Below are 21,086 nucleotides of genomic sequence, written 5' to 3' on the forward strand. Positions count from 1 at the left end.
TTTTTATTGGTTAACTGGAGTCTCACAAACTTTTCTGTACAGGGTAGCTTTGAACCTTGATCTTTATATTTCAGCTTCCTGAGTAGCTGGGGGTTGCAGGCATGAGGCAACAATAGATGCTTTTAACATGATGAAAGAACATTGATCCTTTTCTTGCTGAACTCTTAATTAAGTGTGATCATTCAGCTGATAGTTTGAGTCAGCAATTGCTTCAGAAAATAGGGAAAAAGGATCCTATTGTATATGACTGTAAGGTTTTAGTCTGCCAAGAACTGATAGCTAGAGGGGCAATGTAATACCAGATAATCATATTTGTTCATTAACTTGTGGCTATTTTATTGCTGTTTTATATATTTATTATTTAGTTTTTTTGGTGGTATAATTTGAACTCAGAGATACTACAAATAGTACTCGAGTTAATCAAATATATTAACATGCTTTTTTGAAGATCTGCTTTTCCATAATAATTATTTTTAAAAATTATGATTACAAAGGTGATATACAGTGGGGTTACAGTTACATAAGTCAGGTGAAGTGTACTTTTTTTTTTTTTTTTGTCAGTTGTAGTGTTTGAACTCAAGCCTGGGCTCTGTCCCTGAGTTCTTTTGCTCAAGGCTAGCTCTACCACTTTGAGTCATAGCTCTACTTCCAGTTTTTGAGTAGTTAATTGGAGATAAGAGTCTCATGGGGACTTTTCTGTCCAGGCTGGCTTCAAACTACGATCCTTAGATCTCTGTCCCCTCAGTAGCTAGGATTACAGGTGTGAGCCACCAGTGCCTAGTAAGAGTACATTTCTCTTTGGACAGTGTCACCCCTTCTCTCGTACTATCCCAGTTTTTTCTCTACAATAATGATTTATTTAAATGCAAAGGGAATTAGGCTATGCATCTCACCCTAAAAACAACATTGACTGTAAGGTCCAACAGTACTAGCTGCTGACTCCTGCAGGCAGTGAAGTATGCTTACCTGACTGCTTCAGGATGATATGCTGTATTGTTGAAGGAACAAATCAATTTTAGGAAGTAAAAGCATCAAACACTTGCCAGAATGGTGAAACTAGTCTCAAGAATTATTTATAGTTCTTTCTAAAGACTAAAATATTGAAAATTGCACTAGCCTTTGTGAAAATTTCATCATTATTGGTAATGAAACGAGGAATAGTATAAAAGAAATTAACTCAGGGGGCTGGGAAGGTGGCTCAGTGGTAGAGCACTTGCCTTGCATGCTCGAGGCCCTGGGTTCGATTCCTCAGCACCACATAAGAAAAAAAGCCGGAAGTGGCGCTGTGGCTCAAGTGGTAGAGTGCTAGCCTTGAGCTGAAGAGCTGAGGGACAGCGCCCTGGCCCAGAGTTCAGGCCCCACAACCGGACCCTAAAAAAAAAAAAAAAGAAAGAAATTAACTCAGTAATATTTATACTTTCTCCTCTCTTGGGTATTATATAGTGTCTGTTTTCTGACCACTTCATTTCATGTAGTGTTCTTTCTCAGTCATTAAACACAGGCATGGCCAGGCAGGAGGATTGTGAATTCTAGGCCACCATGAGTTACATACTGAGACCTTGTTTCAAAAAAACAAGGAGGAGCCGGGTGTTGGTGGCTTATGCCTGTAATCCTAGCTACTCAGGAGGCTGAGATCTGAGGATCCTAGTTCAAAGCCAGCCTGGGCAGGAAAGTCCGTGAAACTCTTTTTTTTTGGGGGGGGGGTCTGGTCATGGGACCTGAACTCTGGGCCTGGGCACTGTCCCTCAGCTCTTCAGCTCAAGGCTAGCACTCTACCACTTGAGTCACAGCACCACTTCTGGCTTTTTTCTTTTTGCTTATGTGGTGCTGAGGCATCGAACCCAGGGCCTCATGCATTCAAGGCAAGCGCTCTACCACTGAGCCACCTTCCCAGCCCATCTGTGAAACTGTTATCTTCAATAAACCACCAGAAAACAGGCACTATAGCTCAAGTGGTGGAGTTCTCACCTTGAGCTAAAGAGCTGAGAGACAGTGCTCAGGCCCAGAGTTCAAGCCCTATGACCGACAAAAAAAAAAAAAAAAAAAGGAGGGGGGACAATTAACAAAGTGGTAGAGCACTTGCTTGTTCCTAGCATGTTGAAGACCCTGGGTTTAGTCCCCAGCAGAACTATCAAAATAAAAACTCAGTGTAAACTCAGTTTACTCATGTAAACTTGGATACCTGAGTTTTCTAGGGGTACACACACGCATGTTCCTGCATAGGCATGCATGCAGGCTCATGTGTGTGTGTTTGTGTGTGAAGTCTATAACATAATTCTTTTTTTTTTTTTGGGTCCGGTCATGGGGCCTGAACTCTGGGCCTGGGCGCTGCCCCTCAGCTCTTCAGCTCAAGGCTAGCGCTCTACCACTTGAGCCACAGCACCACTTCCGGCTTTTTTCTTATTGCTTATGTGGTGCTGAGGAATCTAACCCAGGGCCTCATGCATGCAAGGCAAGTGCTCTACCACTGAGCCACCTTCCCAGCCCCTATAACACAATTCTTACTGTTTAGTGGTTCCATCTCATTCCTTTCACTCTCACCAGGTCTGCACTTCCACTCTTAGTGTAGTTACCCCTGGTGCTCATCTCTTAAGCTCTTCTGCCTTATCTCTCCCACCCTCTCCTCACCCGCAGTCATGGGCCTTGAACTCTGTGCGCTGTCCCTCAGCTCTTCAGCTCAAGGCGAGTGTACTACCACTTGAGCTACAGCGCCACTTCCAGTTTTCTGGTGGTTTATTGGAGGTGGGAGTCTCAGGGTCTTTCCTGCCTGGGCTGGCTGATTCTCAGATCTCAGCCTCCTGTGTAGCTAGGATTACAGGCGTGAGCCACCGGCGCCCAGCTGCCTTATCTTATTCCTTGAAGTTGATTGTGTTTACATACTGTGGCCAAACACAGCTTTCAGTATTGTTCTAGTAATTTCAGTATTGTTCCAGTAATAGTTCTGTACTTAAAAATGCTTAGAGTGGTGCTGTGGCCCAAGTGGTAGAGCGCTACCCTTGAACATAGAGTCTTAGGGACAGTGTGCAGGCCCCAAGTTCATGCCCCACAACTGACACACACCAATAAAGAGAGTAAAGGAGACCTTTAGTTTTGGGGCTGGGGATGTGGCTTAGTGGTAGATTGCTTGCCTAGCATGCATGAAGTCCTGGGTACGATTCCTAAGTACCACATAAACAGAAAAGGCCAGAAATGGCAGTGTGGCTCAACTGGTAGAGTGCTAGCCTTGAGCAAAAGAACCTCAGGCACAGTGCCCAAGCCCCGTGTTCAAGTCCCAGGACTGGGAAAAAAAAATCCTCAGACACTTCTCATTGGCTATAAAGTTAAAACTATAGATGAAGTATACAAATACCTATTTTAGCATTCAGAGTCCTTGTGTTTGAGTAGATACAAACTCTAGATCCTAGCCAAAGTGTCTGTTCATGAACATGTTATGAATATGCATTATGGCTTGCCTATGTGCACAGAATGCCCTGCTGCAGCCCACATGCCCTCTTTCTGCATTCCCATCCTCTGCCAGTAAGGTGGATATTCTCTTTTGAAATCCCATAGCAGTTAGCTTCTTTAATAATATTTCATATATGTGGCCTCTTGCTTAATCTGATCTACTAGAGTATAATCTTGAGAGCAGGTGTCTTATTATTTGTTTTCCAGGAACACAGGTCACAGTGCCATTTATTTAATAATGTTTGGAATACTAACAGTAATAATAATGGCAACTGACATTTATTGAGCACTTACTATCTGGTTGGGCACTATTCTAATCAATTTTCACAAATTAATGTGCATAACCCTTTATATAAGGTACATACTCCCCATATTGCAGATGAGGGTACAGGCTAAAAGGTTTAAGTAGTTAGAAAGTAGAACACCCCTCCCCCCCTTCCCCCTTCCTCCATCCTCGCCCCCACCCCACCCCACCCCCACCCCAAAATAAAACTAATAAACCAATCAATAAATGAGCATTGCTAAGGAGAGACTTCTCAGGGAAGAAGAGGTAAGAATGGCAAAGAAACATAGGAGGAAATGCTCAACATCCCAGGTAATGCAAATCAAAACAACTCTGAGATTTCATATCACCCCAGTTAGATTGGCCAACATTATGAAGTTGAACAACAACAAATACTGGCAAGGATGCTGGGCAAAAAGGAACTGTACTTTGTACTGTTGGTGAGTATGTAAAATAGTTCAACCACTCTGGAAAATGGTTTGGAAATTCCTCAAAAAACTAAACAGAAGTCGGGCACCCATGGCTCATGCCTATAATCCTACCTTCTCAGGAGGCTGAAGTCTGAGAATCATGGTTCCAAGCCAGCATTGATAGAAGAGTCTGTGAGACTTTTTTTATTTCCAGTCCTGGGGCTTGAACTCAGGGCTTGGGCACTGTGCCTGAGGTTCTTTGGCTAAGGGTAGTACTCTACCACTTGAGCCATAGCACCACTTTCTACTTCTGTTTATGTGGTACTGAGGACTCCATCCCAGGGCTTGCATTCTACCACTAAACCACATTTCTAGCCCCTGTGAGACTCTTTATCTCCAATTAATCTCAGAAAAAGCCGGAAGTAGCACTGTGGCTCAAGCGGTAGAATGCTAGCCTTGAACAAAAGGATCCAGGGACAGCACCCAGGCCCAGAGTTCAAGCCTCATGACTGGCACAAAAACAAACAAACAAACAAAAAAACTAAACATAGAAGTTCCCTATGACCCAGCCATATCACTCTTGAGCATGTGCCCAGATCATTACAAGTCAGGATATAGTAAAGATGTTGCATATCCATGTTTATTGCTCTATTATTCATAGTAGTTAAGTTATGGAAACAGACCAGATGCCCTACAATAGATGAGTGGATCAAAAAAAATGTGTTACCTATACACATGGAATTTTACACAGATTAGAAAGAATAATACCATATAATTTTTAGGAAAATACATGTTAAGTGAGGTAAGACAAACTACACATTTTTTCTCATGTGGAAGCTAGATCTAAAATACAACTGGAGATGATAGCTTATATAGGGCTCTAGGCATTTACACACAAAACAGACTAAAAGAGGATACTGTTACAGGGCGAACCCAATGGTATAATTCTTCTGAAGATCTAAAATATTATTTATCAAAACAAGTTCCAGGAAATGGAAATAGATTTTTTTTGTTATTTGTTTTTGTTTTGGGTTGTTGTCTTTTTAGGGTGGGCAAAAGGGAGGCACAGAAATGGAGGGAGGAAGGGTGAACAAATGTAGTCATGGTATTCTTTATACTCTATGTGGGAAATAACAATGCAGCTTGTGGACAGGGACAGGAGGGAGAAACTGGGGGAAAGTGAAAGAAGGGGATGGTATTGTCCAAGAATTGTACTCATTACCTGACTTATCGAAAAGTAATCCTTCTGTCCAAGCAAATAATAATAGAATTTTTAAGAAAGAAAGTAAGCTAAGGGGGCTAAGGGCCTGGCTCAAGTGATAAGAGTGTGGGTTTAGGAATCTCAAGGCACTGAGTTCAAATCCCTATACCTCCCCCTCACCAAAAAAGAAAAAAAGAAACCCCAATACCATCCCCAAGAAAGTGAAAGGAGAGAAAAAAGCAGGGGGGGGGAGAAGGGGAGGTAGAAGAAGGGGAGGAAAGGAGAGGAGAAGAGGAGGAGGAAGGAACAAGCATGAAGAACTAGTGTTTGAATTCACAGTTTTAAGATTTTTGGAATCCATATTAATATGCTATGCTGCCTTTTAATTTTTATTCTATAAATACTGAATTGTACATGAGTGCCTTTTTCTCTGGTGTGAACAGAAACAGCAGTTACAAGTAGTAGCGTGAAACAGTGTTATTCTTCAGGCTCATGCATAGAAGCTCTTTTTTCATTTTCTAAATTTCCTTTGACTAGATTTAATGCTGAATGTATACACACCTCAATAAAATTCCTCAAACCTTTAAATATTTCCTCATAAAATATATAGATTGTTTAAGTTTTCTGGTAGATGGGGTAAATAATTTTGAAAGGTAACTATCCTAATCAAAGATTAGTCAAAATTGGAAACAAATGCCTTTTTTTTCATAAGAGCAACTTGAGATAAAAGTTTTGAATATTGTTTTCTATAAACAAGTTGTTCATCTTTTTTCTTTTAAAAAGCTAAGCCAGTGGTGGTTAATACAACACCAGTACGGATGTCAGTTCCATTTGTCCCAGCTCAGACTGTCAAACAGGTGAGTGTCACATGATTCTCAAATCTCAAGAGATTTCTACTGACTTAAATAGCTACAAAACTAATTTTGCAGTTATTCATCTATATTTCCTTTTCTTTAGGTTGTTCCAAAACCAATCAATCCAACTTCACAAATAGTAACTACCAGCCAGCCACAGCAACGACTTATCATGCCTGCCACACCACTGCCACAGATCCAGCCCAACCTCACTAACCTACCCCCAGGTACCGTCCTGGCTCCAGCTCCAGGAACAGGAAATGTGGGTTATGCAGTGCTTCCAGCACAGTATGTTACTCAGGTGTGTTGAAAACCAAGTCATTGCATTTCAAAAGGCTAATTGTCTATGAGATGTCTAGCACTAGCTAGCATATTCTGGAGCTGCTAAAAAAGAAAATACAACTTGGTATGAAACTTGGTGTTTCTAAAAATCCTGAAATGATAGCTAAAACATTTGCTTTGTTTCTGTGTATCTTCAACATTTAGAAATAAAGAGCACAATTTGGAGCAGTTTGGCAGGAGAGCAAAACTATATGAAGGTAGGGCAATAAGTTGAAGTTAGCTAGGCCAATGGCTCTTGCTTATAATCCTAGCTGAGATCTGAGAATCAAAGTTTGAAGCCAGCCCAGGCAGAAAAGTTAATGAGATTCTTATTGCTAGTTAACCAGCCTGTTCTCCCCCCAAAAAAAGCCAGAAGTGGAGTTGTGGCTCACTAGTAGAGCATCATCCTTGAGTAAAAAATCTGAGGAACTATGCCTATGCCCTGAGTTCAAGCCTTAATACTAGCACACAAACAAAAAAGTAAAGATGAAGTTAAAATCAGCAAGGTTCCAATGACTGGAAAAGACTCACTATAGTTGTCTTCCTTACACATGTGACTCCACTGACTGGTGCTTAAAAAATAACTTCAATGCTGGTGCTGGTGCCTCACACCTATAATCCAAGCTACTCAGGAGGCTGATATCTGAGGATCATGGTTCAAAGCCAGCCCACCAGAAACCAGAAACCACCAGAAAACTGGAAGTGGTGCTGTGGCTCAAGTGGTAGAGCACTCGCCTGAGCTGAAAAGCTGAGGGACAGCGCCCAGGCCCAGAGTTCAAGACCCACGACCACCAAAAAAAAAAAAAAAAAAAAGAACTTCAGTAAGCAACGTTTCCAAGAGACATAATCAGTGATTATCCATTATCATCATCTTGTTATCTTTAGAATGGAAGCCATGTAGGCTAGATGGGCCTAGGACTGTGATTTCCCTGAAGCAGGAGGTTTTCATGGAAGGATTCAGCAAATTATCACTTTGTTACTGGATTCTAGATTGTTGAATTGATGAACTCTGCTTATAAGTGAGGAAAAGGAAACACAAACACTCCCTAACAAGCTGGATGCCTGTGGCTCAGGCTTAGCTACTCAGGAGGCTGAGGTCTGAGGATCACAGTTCAAAGCCAGCCTGGGCAGGAAAGTCCATGAGACTCTTATCTCCAATAAACCACCAGAAAAAATGGAAGTGGTGCTGTGGCTCAAGTGATACAGTGCTAGCCTGGAGCTGAAGAGCTGATGGACAGGGTTCAAGCCCCACGACCAAAAACAACAACGAAAAAGTAAATTAACAACTGCCTAGGTTACTTTAACAAAATGTATAGTTAGCAGGGAGCTGGTGGCTCACGCCTGTAATCCTATCTACTTAGGAGGCTGAGATCTGAGGATTGCAGTTCAAAGCCACTAGAAAACCGGAAGTGGTGCAGTGGCTCAGGTGGTAGTGTACTTGCCTTAAGCTGAAGAGCTGAGGGACAGTGCCCAGGCCCAGAGTTCGAGCCCCATGACCAACCAAAAAAAAAATGTTTAGTTAGATTAAAAATTACTGTTCAGCAGTGAAACCTGTTGAAATTGATTTAGGAAGGAGCCAAGGTTCAAGGGAGAATGATCAAGGGATGAGATTGTTCATTGTTTTTATCATTAGCATTTGTTATATTTAGAAATTAGCGTAAAATTGAAACAACTCTTCCCCAAACTTCTCATTCTCTGATTGGTAATATGATGATTAATTCATAGAATGCCCACTTTTTTTTTTTGTCAGTTGTGAGGCTTGAACTCGGCCTGGGTGCTGTCCCCGGGCTCTTCAGCTCAAGGCAAGTACTCTACCACTTGAGTCACAGCACCACTTCTGGATTTTCTTGTGGTTAATTGGAGATAAGAGTCTCATGCACGGTCCTGCTCAGGCTGGCTCTGAACCATGATCCTCAGATCTTAGCCTCCTGAGTAGCTAGGATTACAGGCATGAGTCATCGGCACCTGGCCAGTGCCTACTTTTTTACAGGCAGGCATACTTTTTAGCTCAGGGAGGCTATTCTAATACTTGTGGGTATATTCAACATCTCTAAAGCATTTAGTACTGCAAAGCATTCAATTTATTTCACCTTGGTGTTGATCAGAGTTCTTAGAAAAGCTTTATGAGGTAATGTTTGTATGAAACTCTCCATTTTTTTCTTCTTATTTTGGTAATTGGATTTTTTGTTCTCCTTAATCATTGTATCTGAAAGTATTTTTGCAAGTATGACTTAAATTTACCTTTCTTAACAGCTACAGCAGTCTTCGTATGTGTCTATAGCAAGCAACTCTAACTTCACTGGAACATCTGGCATCCAGACTCAGGCAAGGCTTCCATTCAATGGGTGCGTATTTTATTTGTTTTTTTTTTTGTTTTTTTTTGGTCGGTCGTGGGGCTTGAACTCTGGGCCTGGGCGCTGTCCCTCAGCTCTTCAGCTCAAGGCGAGTGCTCTACCACTTGAGCTACAGCGCCACTTCCGGTTTTCTGGTGGTTTATTGGAGATAGGAGTCTCACGGTCTCTCCTGCCCGGGCTGGCTTTGAACCGCGATCCTCAGATCTCAGCCTCCTGAGTAGCTAGGATTACAGGCGTGAGCCACCAGCGCCCGGCTGGGTGCGTATTTTAAAAACGTGTAAGTTAAATTGTTGAATCAGTACAACATTAAATATTCATTCCATACTATAGCCTATTTGATTATCCCCTTAAAGCTATGTTAGCATTCCTCTAAAATACTTACTTTGAAATACTTGAAACAGATATGTGATAGAAATGGTCAAAACCCATGCACCCTTTACTCAGATAAGTCTTTGAACCATTTGTCCCCTTACTCCTCCCTCCCTTAACTTTTTTTTTTTTTTGGGGGGGGGTCCTGTTATGGGGCCTGAACTCTGGGCCTGGGTGCTGTCCCTCAGCTCTTCAGCTCAAGGCTAGATCTTTTTTTTTTTTTTTTTTTGGGTCTGGTCGTGGGGCCTGAACTCTGGGCCTGGGCACTGTCCCTCAGCTCTTCAGCTCAAGGCTAGCACTCCACCACTTGAGCCACAGCACCACTTCTGGCTTTTTTCTTTTTGCTTATGTGGTGCTGAGGAATGGAACCCAGGGCTTCATGCATGCAAGGCAAGCGCTCTACCACTGAGCCACCTTCCCAGCCCCCTATTTTTTTTTTTTTTATGTTGGGTTTTGTTACTGTTCTTTATCTGTTAATTGCTGTCTTTGCATTATCAATTTAGAAGCTGTGCTTCAGTTAACTACAGAAAGCCCTCATGTCTCTTCTGCATACCCCTTTTCACTTCACTAGCTTTTATAATTGAAGCTCAAGAGTTTTGAGCTGTTTTTAACCTCTTTTTGCCAAAGGAAGACTATTTTTTTTTTTTTTTTTTTGGTCCAGTCGTGGGGCCTGAACTCTGGGCCTGGGCGCTGTCCCTCAGCTCTTCAGCTCAAGGCTAGCGCTCGACCATTTGAGCCACAGCGCCACTTCCGGCTTTTTTCTTTTTGCTTATGTGGTGTTGAGGAATTGAACCCAGAGCCTCAGGCATGCAAGGCAAGTGCTCTACCACTGAGCCACCTTCCCAGCCCCCAAAGGAAGACTATTATAGAGCCTACTGATCACTTCTTTAAAAAATGTAAATGGAGGGGCTGGGAAGGTGGCTCAGTGGTAGAGCACTTGTCTTGCATGCATGAGGCCCTGGGTTTGATTCCTCAGTACCACATAAGCAGAAAAAAAAAAAAAAGCTGGAAGTGGCACTGTGGCTCAAGTGGTAGAGTGCTAGCCTTGAGCTGAAGAGCTGAGGGACAGCTCCCAGGCCCAGAGTTCAGGCCCATGACTGGACCCCCCCCCCAAAAAAAAAAAATGTAAATGGAGCCAAGCATTGGTGGCTCATGCCTATAATCCTATCTCCTCAGGAGACTGAGATCTAAGGATCACTGTTGGAAATCAGCCCAGGCAGGAAAGTCTGTGAGACTCTTATCTCCAATAAACTATTCAGAAAAAGCTGTAAGTGGTGCTGCAGCTCAAGTGGTAGCATATTAGCCTTGAGCACTAAAGCTTAGGGACAGTACCCAGGCCCTGAGTTTAAAAGCCCCAAGACTGGCCAAGAAAAAAAAAAGTAAATGGAACATATAACAAATTCCATTAAAGATAGATACATTTGTGAAGTTTACTTTTGGCAGAAATTTGTAGATGGTAACATTTTTTAGTTTTAACTAATTATGTTAAGTTTATTGACATGTTTGTCTTTATTTGTGTTTGAGTAGCATAATCCCATCAGAGTCTGCCAGTCGGCCCAGGAAGCCCTGCAATTGTACAAAATCTCTGTGTTTGAAATTGTAAGTGTTTTTTGCTGTTGTTTGCTTACTTGATACAATCAGAAATAGTCTCAGGACTAAATGTAACTAATTAGAGATTCTTAATAAATTAATTTTACAAGTGAAAGTATTTTTAATAAGCATACAGGTAAATGTTTGAGAATAGTACTTAAATATCCTTTCATTGGTTCAAAAAGAAATAATGTATTTATTATGTGTTTCATAATATACTCCACAACTTGAGTTATAAGTAGTTTATGTTTTTGATTGGAATAAATACATCTTGTTTAGAACCTTGGTATTTGGTGTCCTCCATGAACTGTGACCTTGGGGTGGTTTGGAGGATCATTGAATGATTAATTTGCTCATTTGAATTAAATGAACAGATCTGATATGACAGTTCCATGCAAAGCTGTAGAGCTTAGAATCCCAAAGCACAATAGCTTAGTTGAGTGAGTAGATGATATCAACAAAATGTAGCCATTTATTTTCTCCAAAATTTTGAAACAACTTATTTGGGGCTCATAAAGTCATATAATTCATGTGTTGACATATTTATTGGATTAGATTTTAATGTTGAAATTCTAAGAGTTGGTAAGTAAAATTTTGAGCTCTAGTTTGTGGTTGCCTGTATGTTTTAACTCTATCTAGGTGGCTCTGAGTATATTTCTGAGGTGTACCATATGTAATGTGATACACATAAGACACAGGACTCTATAGGATCAAATAATTACTGTTTTTATTTACTAATGACTTTTAAAATTTACACTCGTTTTATCTTCCAGATATTGTGATTGCTTTGCCAATGGTGAATTTTGCAACAACTGCAATTGTACCAATTGTTACAACAATTTGGAACATGAAAATGAAAGGCAAAAAGCAATAAAGGTAATTTTTTCATTTAGCAGACAAATAAATCTCTTTTTACCTTTTTTTTTTAAGGACTCAGTTGTCTTACCATGAAAAATATTAGTTCCATTTTCAGTGCTTAATCTGATTCAACTTCCACTTCTATTTGATCTGTTTTGATAGGCATGCCTTGACAGAAATCCAGAAGCCTTTAAACCAAAGATAGGGAAAGGAAAGGAAGGAGAATCAGATCGACGGCATAGCAAAGGGTGCAACTGCAAACGGTCAGGATGCCTTAAAAACTACTGTGAATGTTATGAGGTATGATGCTGTTTGAGGAATAACCCAATCATCCTTTGGGAAGGGTTTTAGAAAGAACCTGCTACAAAAATTTAGTGGGATATTTGGAAAATACTTTATTGTGGTTTGAAACTATGCACATGTTTAAGAGCCCTTGTTGGAGGAATGCCTCGTGGCTTTCCAAGCAGGGATTGAGAGGAACATTACCTTGGGCTCATTATTACAGCTTAAATTTCAGTTGCTGCTTACCAATTCATAACTTTTCAATCATTAATATCTGAAAGAACATAACCCAAAGCCCCAGTATATTGAATTTCCAAAAGAAGCAATAAAATGGAAATGATGTAGTAACTATAGCAGTGCTTCTCAGTGGAGGGCCAGTGCTGACTGTTGGTTTCCCTGGCCCTTTTGGAGTCTTAAGTGGGTATAAATGTTCTATCTGGGGTATAGTCCTGAAATGAGAGATTGTCTTGAACTAAGATTCTTGAAGAATATTGCTGTGCGGGAAACTAAATCACATTAAGAAGTTTGTGGGTCTGGGAATGTTGCTTAGTGGTAGAGTGCTTGACTTGTATGCATGAAGCCCTGGGTTCCATTCCTCAATACCACATAAACAGAAGAAGCCGAAAGTGTCGTCGTGGCTAAAGTGGTAGAATGCTAGCTTTGAGCAAAAGCTCAGCGACTGCACCCAGGCCTCGAATTCAGTCCCCTGGACTGACAAGAAAAAAAAAAAAGTTTGCTTTGTGGTCTTGAACCCCAGGAAAGGAGAAATATCAAATATAGTTAGATGAAGTGAGGTGACTTACAGTGTCATAGTCAGCAGTCATTTACCAGGGGCTAGCTTTCTTCTCTGTAGAAGTGATAGGCACCATACAAGTCCTCTTCTCTTTGCCTGAAGACATTGTACATTTTATTATTTTCTCCTTCCTTCCTTCCTTCCTTCCTTCCTTCCTTCCTTCCTTCCTTCCTTCCTTCCTTCCTCCCTCCCTCCCTCCCTCCCTCCCTCCCTCTCTCTCTTTCCTTTCTTTCCTTCCTTCCTTCCTTCCTTCCTTCCTTCCTTCCTTCCTTCCTTCCTTCCTTCTTTCCTTCCTTCCTTCCTTTCTTTCTTTCTTTCTTTCTTTCTTTCTTTCTTTCTTTCTTTCTTTCTTTCTTTCTTTCTTTCTTTCTTTCTTTCTTTCTTTCTTTCTTTCTTTCTTTCTTTCTTTCTTTCTTCTTTTCTTTCTTTCTGCTCAAGGCTAGCACTCTAACAGTTGAGCCACAGCGCCACTTCCAGCCTTTTCTGCTTATGTGGTACTGAGGAATTGAACCCAGGGCTTCATGCATACAAGGCAAGCACTCTACCACTTAGCCACCTTCCCAGCCCTTATTTTCATTTTTGAAGCTTATATGGCCATCTAGTCATGTCAGGAAAGTCATGGATTCCCTAATTGGCTTCTTACTCACCTCAGATATCCACAGACAGTTTTTTGGGGTGTTTTTCTTGTAAGAACCTCCTTTTTAGTTTTAGCAGAAAGCTTTGCTGTGTACTTGGGAAACTGTCTGCATATCATGTACTCTTCTATAAAATACATAATATTGAAGATGTCATTTACTGCATTTTCTTTGTCATGAATTCTTTCTGAACTTACTATTTAGAAAATCAACAAAGCCTTGTGCCGGTGGCTTATGCCTGTAATCCTAGCTACTCAGGAGGCTGAGATCTGAGGATCGCTGTTAGAAGCCAGCCTGGACAGGAAAGTCCATGAGACTCTTATCTCCAATAAACCACCAGAAAACTGGAAGTGGTGCTGTGGCTCAAGTGATAGAGTGCTAGCCTTGAGCTGAAGAGCTCAGGGACAATGCCCAGGCCCAGGGTTCTAGCCCCACGACCAGCAAAAAAAAAAAAAAAAAAAAAAGTCAATGACTTCTCAGAACTAAAGGTAGTATAGTAGAGTAATATTTCATTTTTCTGTCAGTATTAATGAACACTTTATCCAGATTATTTTTGAAAAACACTTAAATGACTTCTTGTTGGAAGCCAGATTTTCATTCACTGGTAGCATATATTGACTTTGTTCTGTTGGGTTACCTGATAAAAATAGTTTATAAACCATATCATACAATGATGTTAATGGAAATGTAAGAACTAACATATGGATAGTTTTGTTTTTGAAAATCCTCAAACCAAGTTTGCTAAAAGAAAGGAAAATAGTAATAAAAAAAAAAAAAGAAAGGAAAATTGCTCTAAATCTAGATCAGGATGGCAATTCCCTTTCATGTACAAGCTTGGCATATGAGATGCAAACACATGAACTAATCATTTAAGTAAACTGATGAAACAAGTCTGTGAGTTAATAAAAGTAGAAAAAGAAGTAGGATGGTTAAAGTGAAGAGAGACATCTGTCCTGGTTGTCCTTAAGAAACTATCAGAGTAGACAACATGTTTAATAGCTAATTTGTCATTCCAAAATTCAAATGGAAAAACTTGGGAAATATGTAACTATGGATTATAGTGGTTATTTGGATTGCTATGACTTTTTTTATTTTTTATTTATTTTGGTCAGTTGTGGGGCTTGAAATTAGGGCCTGAGTGCTGTCTCTGAGCAATTTTTGCTCAAGGCTAGCACTCTACCACTTAGAGCCACAGTTCTACTTCTGGTTTTTCTTGTGGTTAATTGGAGATAAGCATCTCACAGACTTTCCTGTGTGGGCTGGCTTTGAACCTCAATCCTCAGATCTCAGCTTCCTGGGTGGTTAGGATTATAGGTGTGAGTTACCAGTGCCCAGCTGTCAGTACGAAGTTTTTTTAATGTTGTCTGACAGTTTATGTTAACTTTTTTTCTGGCAGTCTTGGGGTTCGTACTCAGGTACTCAATCTTGCAGAACAAGTGCTCTATATTTGAACCACACCTCTAGTCCTGTTTGCTTTTTTTTTTTTTTTGGTCAGTCATGGAGCTTGAACTCTGGGCCTGGGCACTGTCCCTGAGCTCTTCAGCTCAAGGCAAGTGCTCTACCACTTGAGCCACAGCACCCACTTCTGGCCTTTTCTGTGTATATTGTGCTGAGGAATCGAACCCAGGACCTCATGCATGTGAGGCAAGCACTCTACCACTGAGCCACCTTCCCAGCCCTCCTGTTTGCTTTTGATCTTTTTGTTTTGTTGTTGGTGGTCGTGGGAGCTAAACTTACGGCCTGGGTACTGTTTCTCAGCTCTTAGCTCAAGGCTAGTGCCCTACCACTTGAACCATAGCACCACTTCCGGCTTTTTTCTGCTTATGTGGTGCTGATGAATCGAACCCAGGGCCTCATGCATGCAAGGCAAGCACTCTACCACTGAGCCACCTTCCCAGCCCCTTGATCATTTTTTTAGATAGAATCTCAATACTTTTAACCCAGGGCCAACCTCAGACTATATTATTCTGTCACTTAGAATTATAGATGTGAGGCACCTTGACTGGGAATTTTTGTTGTCTTGAGACATTGGTTTAAAATTAAATTGGCTTTTTAAAAAATCTCATTGGTTTGCATTTGGACATCACATTCAAGGTCCTGTCATATGGCTTCAAGACTGAGTTAAATGAGTATCTGTAACCCTTCTTTATTTTTCCCCTACCATCCCTTCCTTTCCCACCTTCCCCCCTGCAAAGATGTAAAGTTCATTTTCAACATATTGTCTTGTACATCTCATTGTTACAAAGCATTTTGTTATTTCCCTTCCCCTTCCCAAATTAGAAAAATGTATATACAAGATGCAGGACACAGGAATTCAATACATGTGATTTGTTTGTTTGTTTCTTTGTATGTTCTCCCCCCATGGTACAACCCCGTCAACATTTTTTTATTTTATTTTTTATTTTTTTTATTTTTTTTTGTCAGTCATGGGGCTTGAACTCTGCCTGGGCGCTGTCCTTCAGCTCTTCAGCTCAAGACGAGTGCTCTACCACTTGAGCTAGAGTGTCACCTCCAGTTTTCTGGTGGTTTATTGGAGATGGGAGTCTCACGGTCTTTCCTGCCTGGGCTGGCTTTGAACCATGATCCTCAGATCTCAGCCTCCTGAGTAGCTAGGATTACAGTCGTGAGCCAATAGCGCCTGGCCCCGTCAGCATTTTTTAAGTGCTTATTATGGCTCACTGGGGAAGGATCCATCCCTAGTAAACAACACTTAAATCTTTTCATGTGGACTGAGGTTGTGGTTACATGAATGGAAGACACTGACATGGTAACAGTGACTTCATTGACATACTTTTATTTTTTTATTTTTTTTTAAATTTTATTTTTTGTTGGTCGTGGGGCTTGAACTCTGGACTTGAGCGCTGTCCCTCATCTCTTCAGCTCAAGGCTAGTGCTCTACCACTTGAGCCACAGTGCCACTTCTGGTTTTCTGGTGGTTTATTGGAGATAAGAGTTTCACAGACTTTCCTGCCCTGCCTGGCGTTGAACCGAGATTCTCAGGTCTCAGCCTCCTGAGTAGCAAGGATTACAGGCATGAGCCACTGGCCTCCGGCATGACATACTTTTATATGTAATGTAACATTCATACTCCTGAAGAGTGTGTGGTGTTCATATTGGGGAGATATGAATACAAACATTGGTTAGCCTTGCTCAGACGTAGCCACAAGCCCCTGATTGTGTAGGCTTTGTTAAAAAAAGATCTTTCCATCAGCCCTTCTGTCAGCTGACCAGATAATGAATACAATTGTGTGTTAAATCTGCTTACAGTGATTTTTGTTTTGATTTGGAAACTTTTCTTTTGTAAATCTTATAGGCAAAAATAATGTGTTCTTCAATATGTAAGTGTATTGGCTGTAAGAATTTTGAAGAAAGCCCAGAAAGAAAGACATTGATGCACTTAGCAGATGCAGCTGAAGTAAGGGTCCAGCAGCAAACGGCTGCGAAGACGAAGCTGTCTTCTCAGATTTCAGATTTGCTTACTAGGCCAACGCCAGCTTTAAATAGTGGAGGAGGAAAGTAAGTTGATAGTTTTGATTTCTTCTTCTTTTTTTTTCTCTCTCTCATATTCATTTTGATAAGGAAGGTTTCTCTTTAGAAGGTCAAAGTTGAGTTGGTTATTTTAAATTCTGGTTTTTCCATTTTCCTTCCATCTTTCTTACTTGTGAAGGAATTTATGGTAACAGAAAACCCTATAAGACCTGTTGTGCTATTCTAAAGTACACAGTAGTGTTTTAATTTCTGTGTTTAAAATATAATTGGTTTTATCTCTACTATTTGAGTACTCTCAAGCAAACCAGTTTTTATTTTTTTCAGCGTATGCTCTTTCTCGTATTTTCTTGCCTTCTCTTACTTTTTCCTTGTTCTTGGGGCACTTCTCCTATTCTGTGAGACCACCATGACACTGTAACATTGAAATATGGTTGTTATCTCTTTAACTAGAATGCTGTGCTCCTGAGTAAAAAGCTTTGACCTTAAGTCAGGCAACTGGGCACAGTTGTGAGTGCCTATAGTCCCAGCTACTTTGGAGGCTAATGCAGAGGATCACTTGAGCCCAGGAGTTTCATACCAGTTTTATCAATGCAGCAAGAGCCCATCTCAAAACCAAAATAAAACCAAACACACACACACACACACAGGCACGCACGCACAAACACACACACACAAGCACACGCACACAAACACACACGCGCGCACACACACACATGAGAAATAAATTAATTGAAGATCTGTACTCCCAGGTGTTTTTGAAAAGGTGGAAGAGGGAGGAAGGTCAGAGTTTAATACATTCTATGCTGTTTAGTACTGAGTTGAAAAAACAAGTAGCTCTACTTATAACCTAAGTTTTCTTACCCTTAAAATGGCTTTTACAGGTGGCTGTGAGCAATGAAGCATTTTCATTATAGGTGTTTGTCAGTATACCAAAACAGTTTATAATTTGGACTTAAGTTTATTTATTAGATGTTAATTTGAAGAATTATTAAGAGAATAGACCTGGCATTTATTATTTAAAGATGCTTAAGTAGAAATAAGATCCAGCTGGGTGCTAATGGCTTATGCCTGTAATCCTAGCTACTCAGGAGGCTGAGATGTGAATATTGTGGTTTAAAGCCAGCCTGGGCAGGAAAGTCTGTGAGACTCTATTTCCAATTAACAGCCAGAAAACTGGAAGTGGAGCTGTGGCTCAAAGTGGTAGAACACTAGCATTGAGCAAAAGAGCTCAGGGACAGCCCTCAGGCCCTGAGTTCAAGCCCCACAGTTGACAAAAAAGAAATAAGATCTGATTTGTTGCTTAGAAAAGTAAGGCCCTCCCTCCCTCCCTCCCTTCTTTCCTTCCTTCCTTCCTTCCTTCAATCCTCCCCTTCCCTCCCCTTCCCCTTTCTCTTCCCCTTCCCTCCCCTTCCCTTCCCTTCCTCCCCCCCCTTCCTTCCTTCTTTCCTTCCTTCCTTCCTTCCCCTTGAACTCAAGGCCTGGTTCTTTTTAGACCTCTGCCGCTCGAACCACAGCACCACTTCCAGTTTTTTCTGAGTAGTTTATTGGAGATATGAATCTCATGGACATTACTGCTTGGGCTGGCTTTGAACCACAATCCTCAAATTTCAGCCTCCTGAATAGCTAGGATTACAGGCATGAGCTACCATTGCCTAGCCATAAACCTTTTTTTTTTTTCCCCTACAAAGTATTTTAGCCATTAGTGGTTTTTTGTTTTTGTTTGTTTTTGGTTTGGTTTTATATATTTATTTGAGACAGGTTCTTGCTGTGTTGCCCTGTCTGGCCTTAAACTTAATGATCCTCCTGTCTTGAGCTTCCAGGATTGAGTTCAGTATGTTGCCACCATTGGTTCTAAGGATTGCCCTGTTGGTTCTAAGGAACTGTTACCACTGAAACATAATTTGGAAATTGTCTTGACTGCACACAGTGGTGGGTTGACTCTTTAGGGAGTTGACATGGGTTCCTTTCTGGTCTTAATGATCCTTTAGATGATGGAATCTAATCTCCTTGTGGAGATTAAATATATTGGCGGAGTAAAATATTTTTAATTTTCCCATTTGGGAGAATGTTTATAGATATGAACACTATACACTATGGGATTAGAAACATAGTTCAGGGTATGTGCAAGGAGGCACCGGGTTTGAACTTTCATGCACAAAAGAAATAATGTACACTGTAATCCAGGATGTTTTTTTAAAAGCTATGAAGTTATACCAGCACTCTAACAAGTCTTTGAGTGTTTTACCTTTGATTCTTTGCCTTTTCTCATTCTTGTTTATAGTTCTAAATATTTTATAATAGGCACTTTTATGGTATTTGGCCAGTATTACTAATTAAACACTGTAGTATTAACATTGTGGCATTAATATTTTTAAGTGCTTCCTTATACATTGAAGATTTCTATACAATTGAGTGGCAGCCTGAACTTTTGTCATGTTGGGCCATAATTTAGTCCTGCAGTGTTCTATATTGGCCAATTATTTACAGGCTGTTCAGTTCATGGATGATTAGGTTGCAGTATTTACTGTGTCAGGCTTACACTTGACTTGGCTATAATATAGAAAGCTTCAGCACAGATTACTACTTAGCAGTTCAAGTCTGTGTCATTGACACTGTGTAGAATAGTATTTGACTTTCCCTTCGTTTTCTTTGTTGTGGTGGAACAATGCAGAATTTGGGTATGCTTATTTGTTTTTTTTACAAACAATGCAAAGAAATGTGTTAAAATGTATTCAGTTCCCAATATTACTCATCCAGCAAATACTCAGGGAATATCTGTGAGTTGCTCACTGTTGTAGGCACTGGAGAAACAGCAAAATTATCAAAACATTTGTGGAGCTTATAGTCATGAATTGGGTAAACTCCACTTTCAGAAGTGTCCAGTATACTGGTACAATTATGTCTCTTATTTAATCAGATGATCTTGTGTAGGTAAGAAATCAGGTGTTTTATAATAAATCATATATTTCCTGAACTACCTTTTAAAATGTGCTAGAGGATGAGAAAAAAATCTAACTTTATTCAGCTCTTTAATGTGTGTTTACAATGCAAATTTTGATGCTCATGTGGGTGAAGTGTAGAGTGTCAGCTGAGATTCCCAGAAGGGTTTACCCAATCACTATCATTATCATCTCACTCTCTCTCTCCAAAATCATTTCAGGTTACCATTTACATTTGTAACGAAGGAAGTAGCTGAAGCCACATGTAACTGCCTTCTTGCCCAGGCTGAGCAGGCAGACAAGAAGGGAAAGTCAAAGGCTGCAGCGGAACGGATGATACTTGAGGAGTTTGGACGATGTCTGATGAGTGTCATCAACTCTGCAGGAAAGGCAAAGAGCGACCCCTGTGCCATGAATTGCTAACTCCAGCCCAGGAGATGAGGAAGGGAGCTGTACAGGAAACTTAATTTTTTGCAAGCTAGTTTAACGATTACTGTATTTTAATTCAGTCCTTGTTTTAAAAAAACCTGAAATAATATTGAAAGAGAAGAAATTTTAAATGAGGAAATTAGTACATTTTAAATAATAGTTAATTCTGCTTATGCCCCTTCTAAATTGAATTTAACTTAATTTTTTTCCTTTATTGTATTATATAGATGTTTAATTTGCTTGAGTTTCTTAAGAAGTAGATGTTCTGTCCTTCTGATTTTATTGATAAAAAACACTTATAAATTACTGTAATATAATTTATAATGTATGGTGTTGTATGACTTTATTCAATAGAAGAAGCCAAAGCAGCATGGGTATTACCCAGTCATCTTTGGTTCTAGATCTAGAATATTTCAGATATGCAGATAGAATGTCTACATAACAAATTGTTATGAAGCAGATTCAAATGACATTTTGTGTTAGAAGAGCACTATCTTTTTAAGAAAAAAAATCATCTTTTTAGGATAGATTCTGAAAATACCAACAAGGGCAGTAATCCCCATGTACACTTTTAAAATGAAAAAAAAACTGTTAAAAAAAAAAACAAATCCACAATAAGGTATTAAGGGGCAGTAAGAGGATGTCATGTACTCTTGTGAGGAATGGCTCACCTGCACTAGGTGTCCAGTTTCCCTCTCAGAGGTGGTGCATGTTGGAACAGTTGTCATGTGGAAGTAAGAGGGCTGTGAAGAGAAGCACACACCATTACATTGAGACAGGACAGAAGGGATCCCATATAATAAGGATCAGGCTCAGCATTGGGCTTGGAAAGAGA

The 21,086-nt window shown here is 40.4% G+C and overlaps 1 protein-coding gene across 7 annotated transcripts in view; it reads left to right on the plus strand.

Annotated features, from left to right (window-relative positions):
• The window catches only part of Lin54 (lin-54 DREAM MuvB core complex component), a 72,674-nt gene extending 51,815 nt beyond the window's left edge, over positions 1 to 20,859 (plus strand). For all 7 annotated transcript variants that reach the window (XM_070012791.1, XM_070012795.1, XM_070012789.1 and 4 more), the window contains exons 6-13: positions 6,122 to 6,195; positions 6,296 to 6,493; positions 8,767 to 8,858; positions 10,764 to 10,835; positions 11,600 to 11,702; positions 11,847 to 11,984; positions 16,708 to 16,910; positions 20,044 to 20,859. In XM_070012791.1, the coding sequence (XP_069868892.1) occupies positions 6,122 to 6,195; positions 6,296 to 6,493; positions 8,767 to 8,858; positions 10,764 to 10,835; positions 11,600 to 11,702; positions 11,847 to 11,984; positions 16,708 to 16,910; positions 20,044 to 20,245 (1,082 nt within the window). In that variant the 3' untranslated portion in view covers positions 20,246 to 20,859. The remainder of the gene's footprint in view (positions 1 to 6,121; positions 6,196 to 6,295; positions 6,494 to 8,766; positions 8,859 to 10,763; positions 10,836 to 11,599; positions 11,703 to 11,846; positions 11,985 to 16,707; positions 16,911 to 20,043) is intronic.
• Positions 20,860 to 21,086: the final 227 nt, after the last annotated feature.

The sequence above is a fragment of the Dipodomys merriami genome, unplaced genomic scaffold, assembly GCF_024711535.1.
Source record: "Dipodomys merriami isolate MVZ:Mamm:240054 unplaced genomic scaffold, mDipMer1.0.p SCAF_9, whole genome shotgun sequence".
Lineage (NCBI taxonomy): Eukaryota > Metazoa > Chordata > Mammalia > Rodentia > Heteromyidae > Dipodomys > Dipodomys merriami.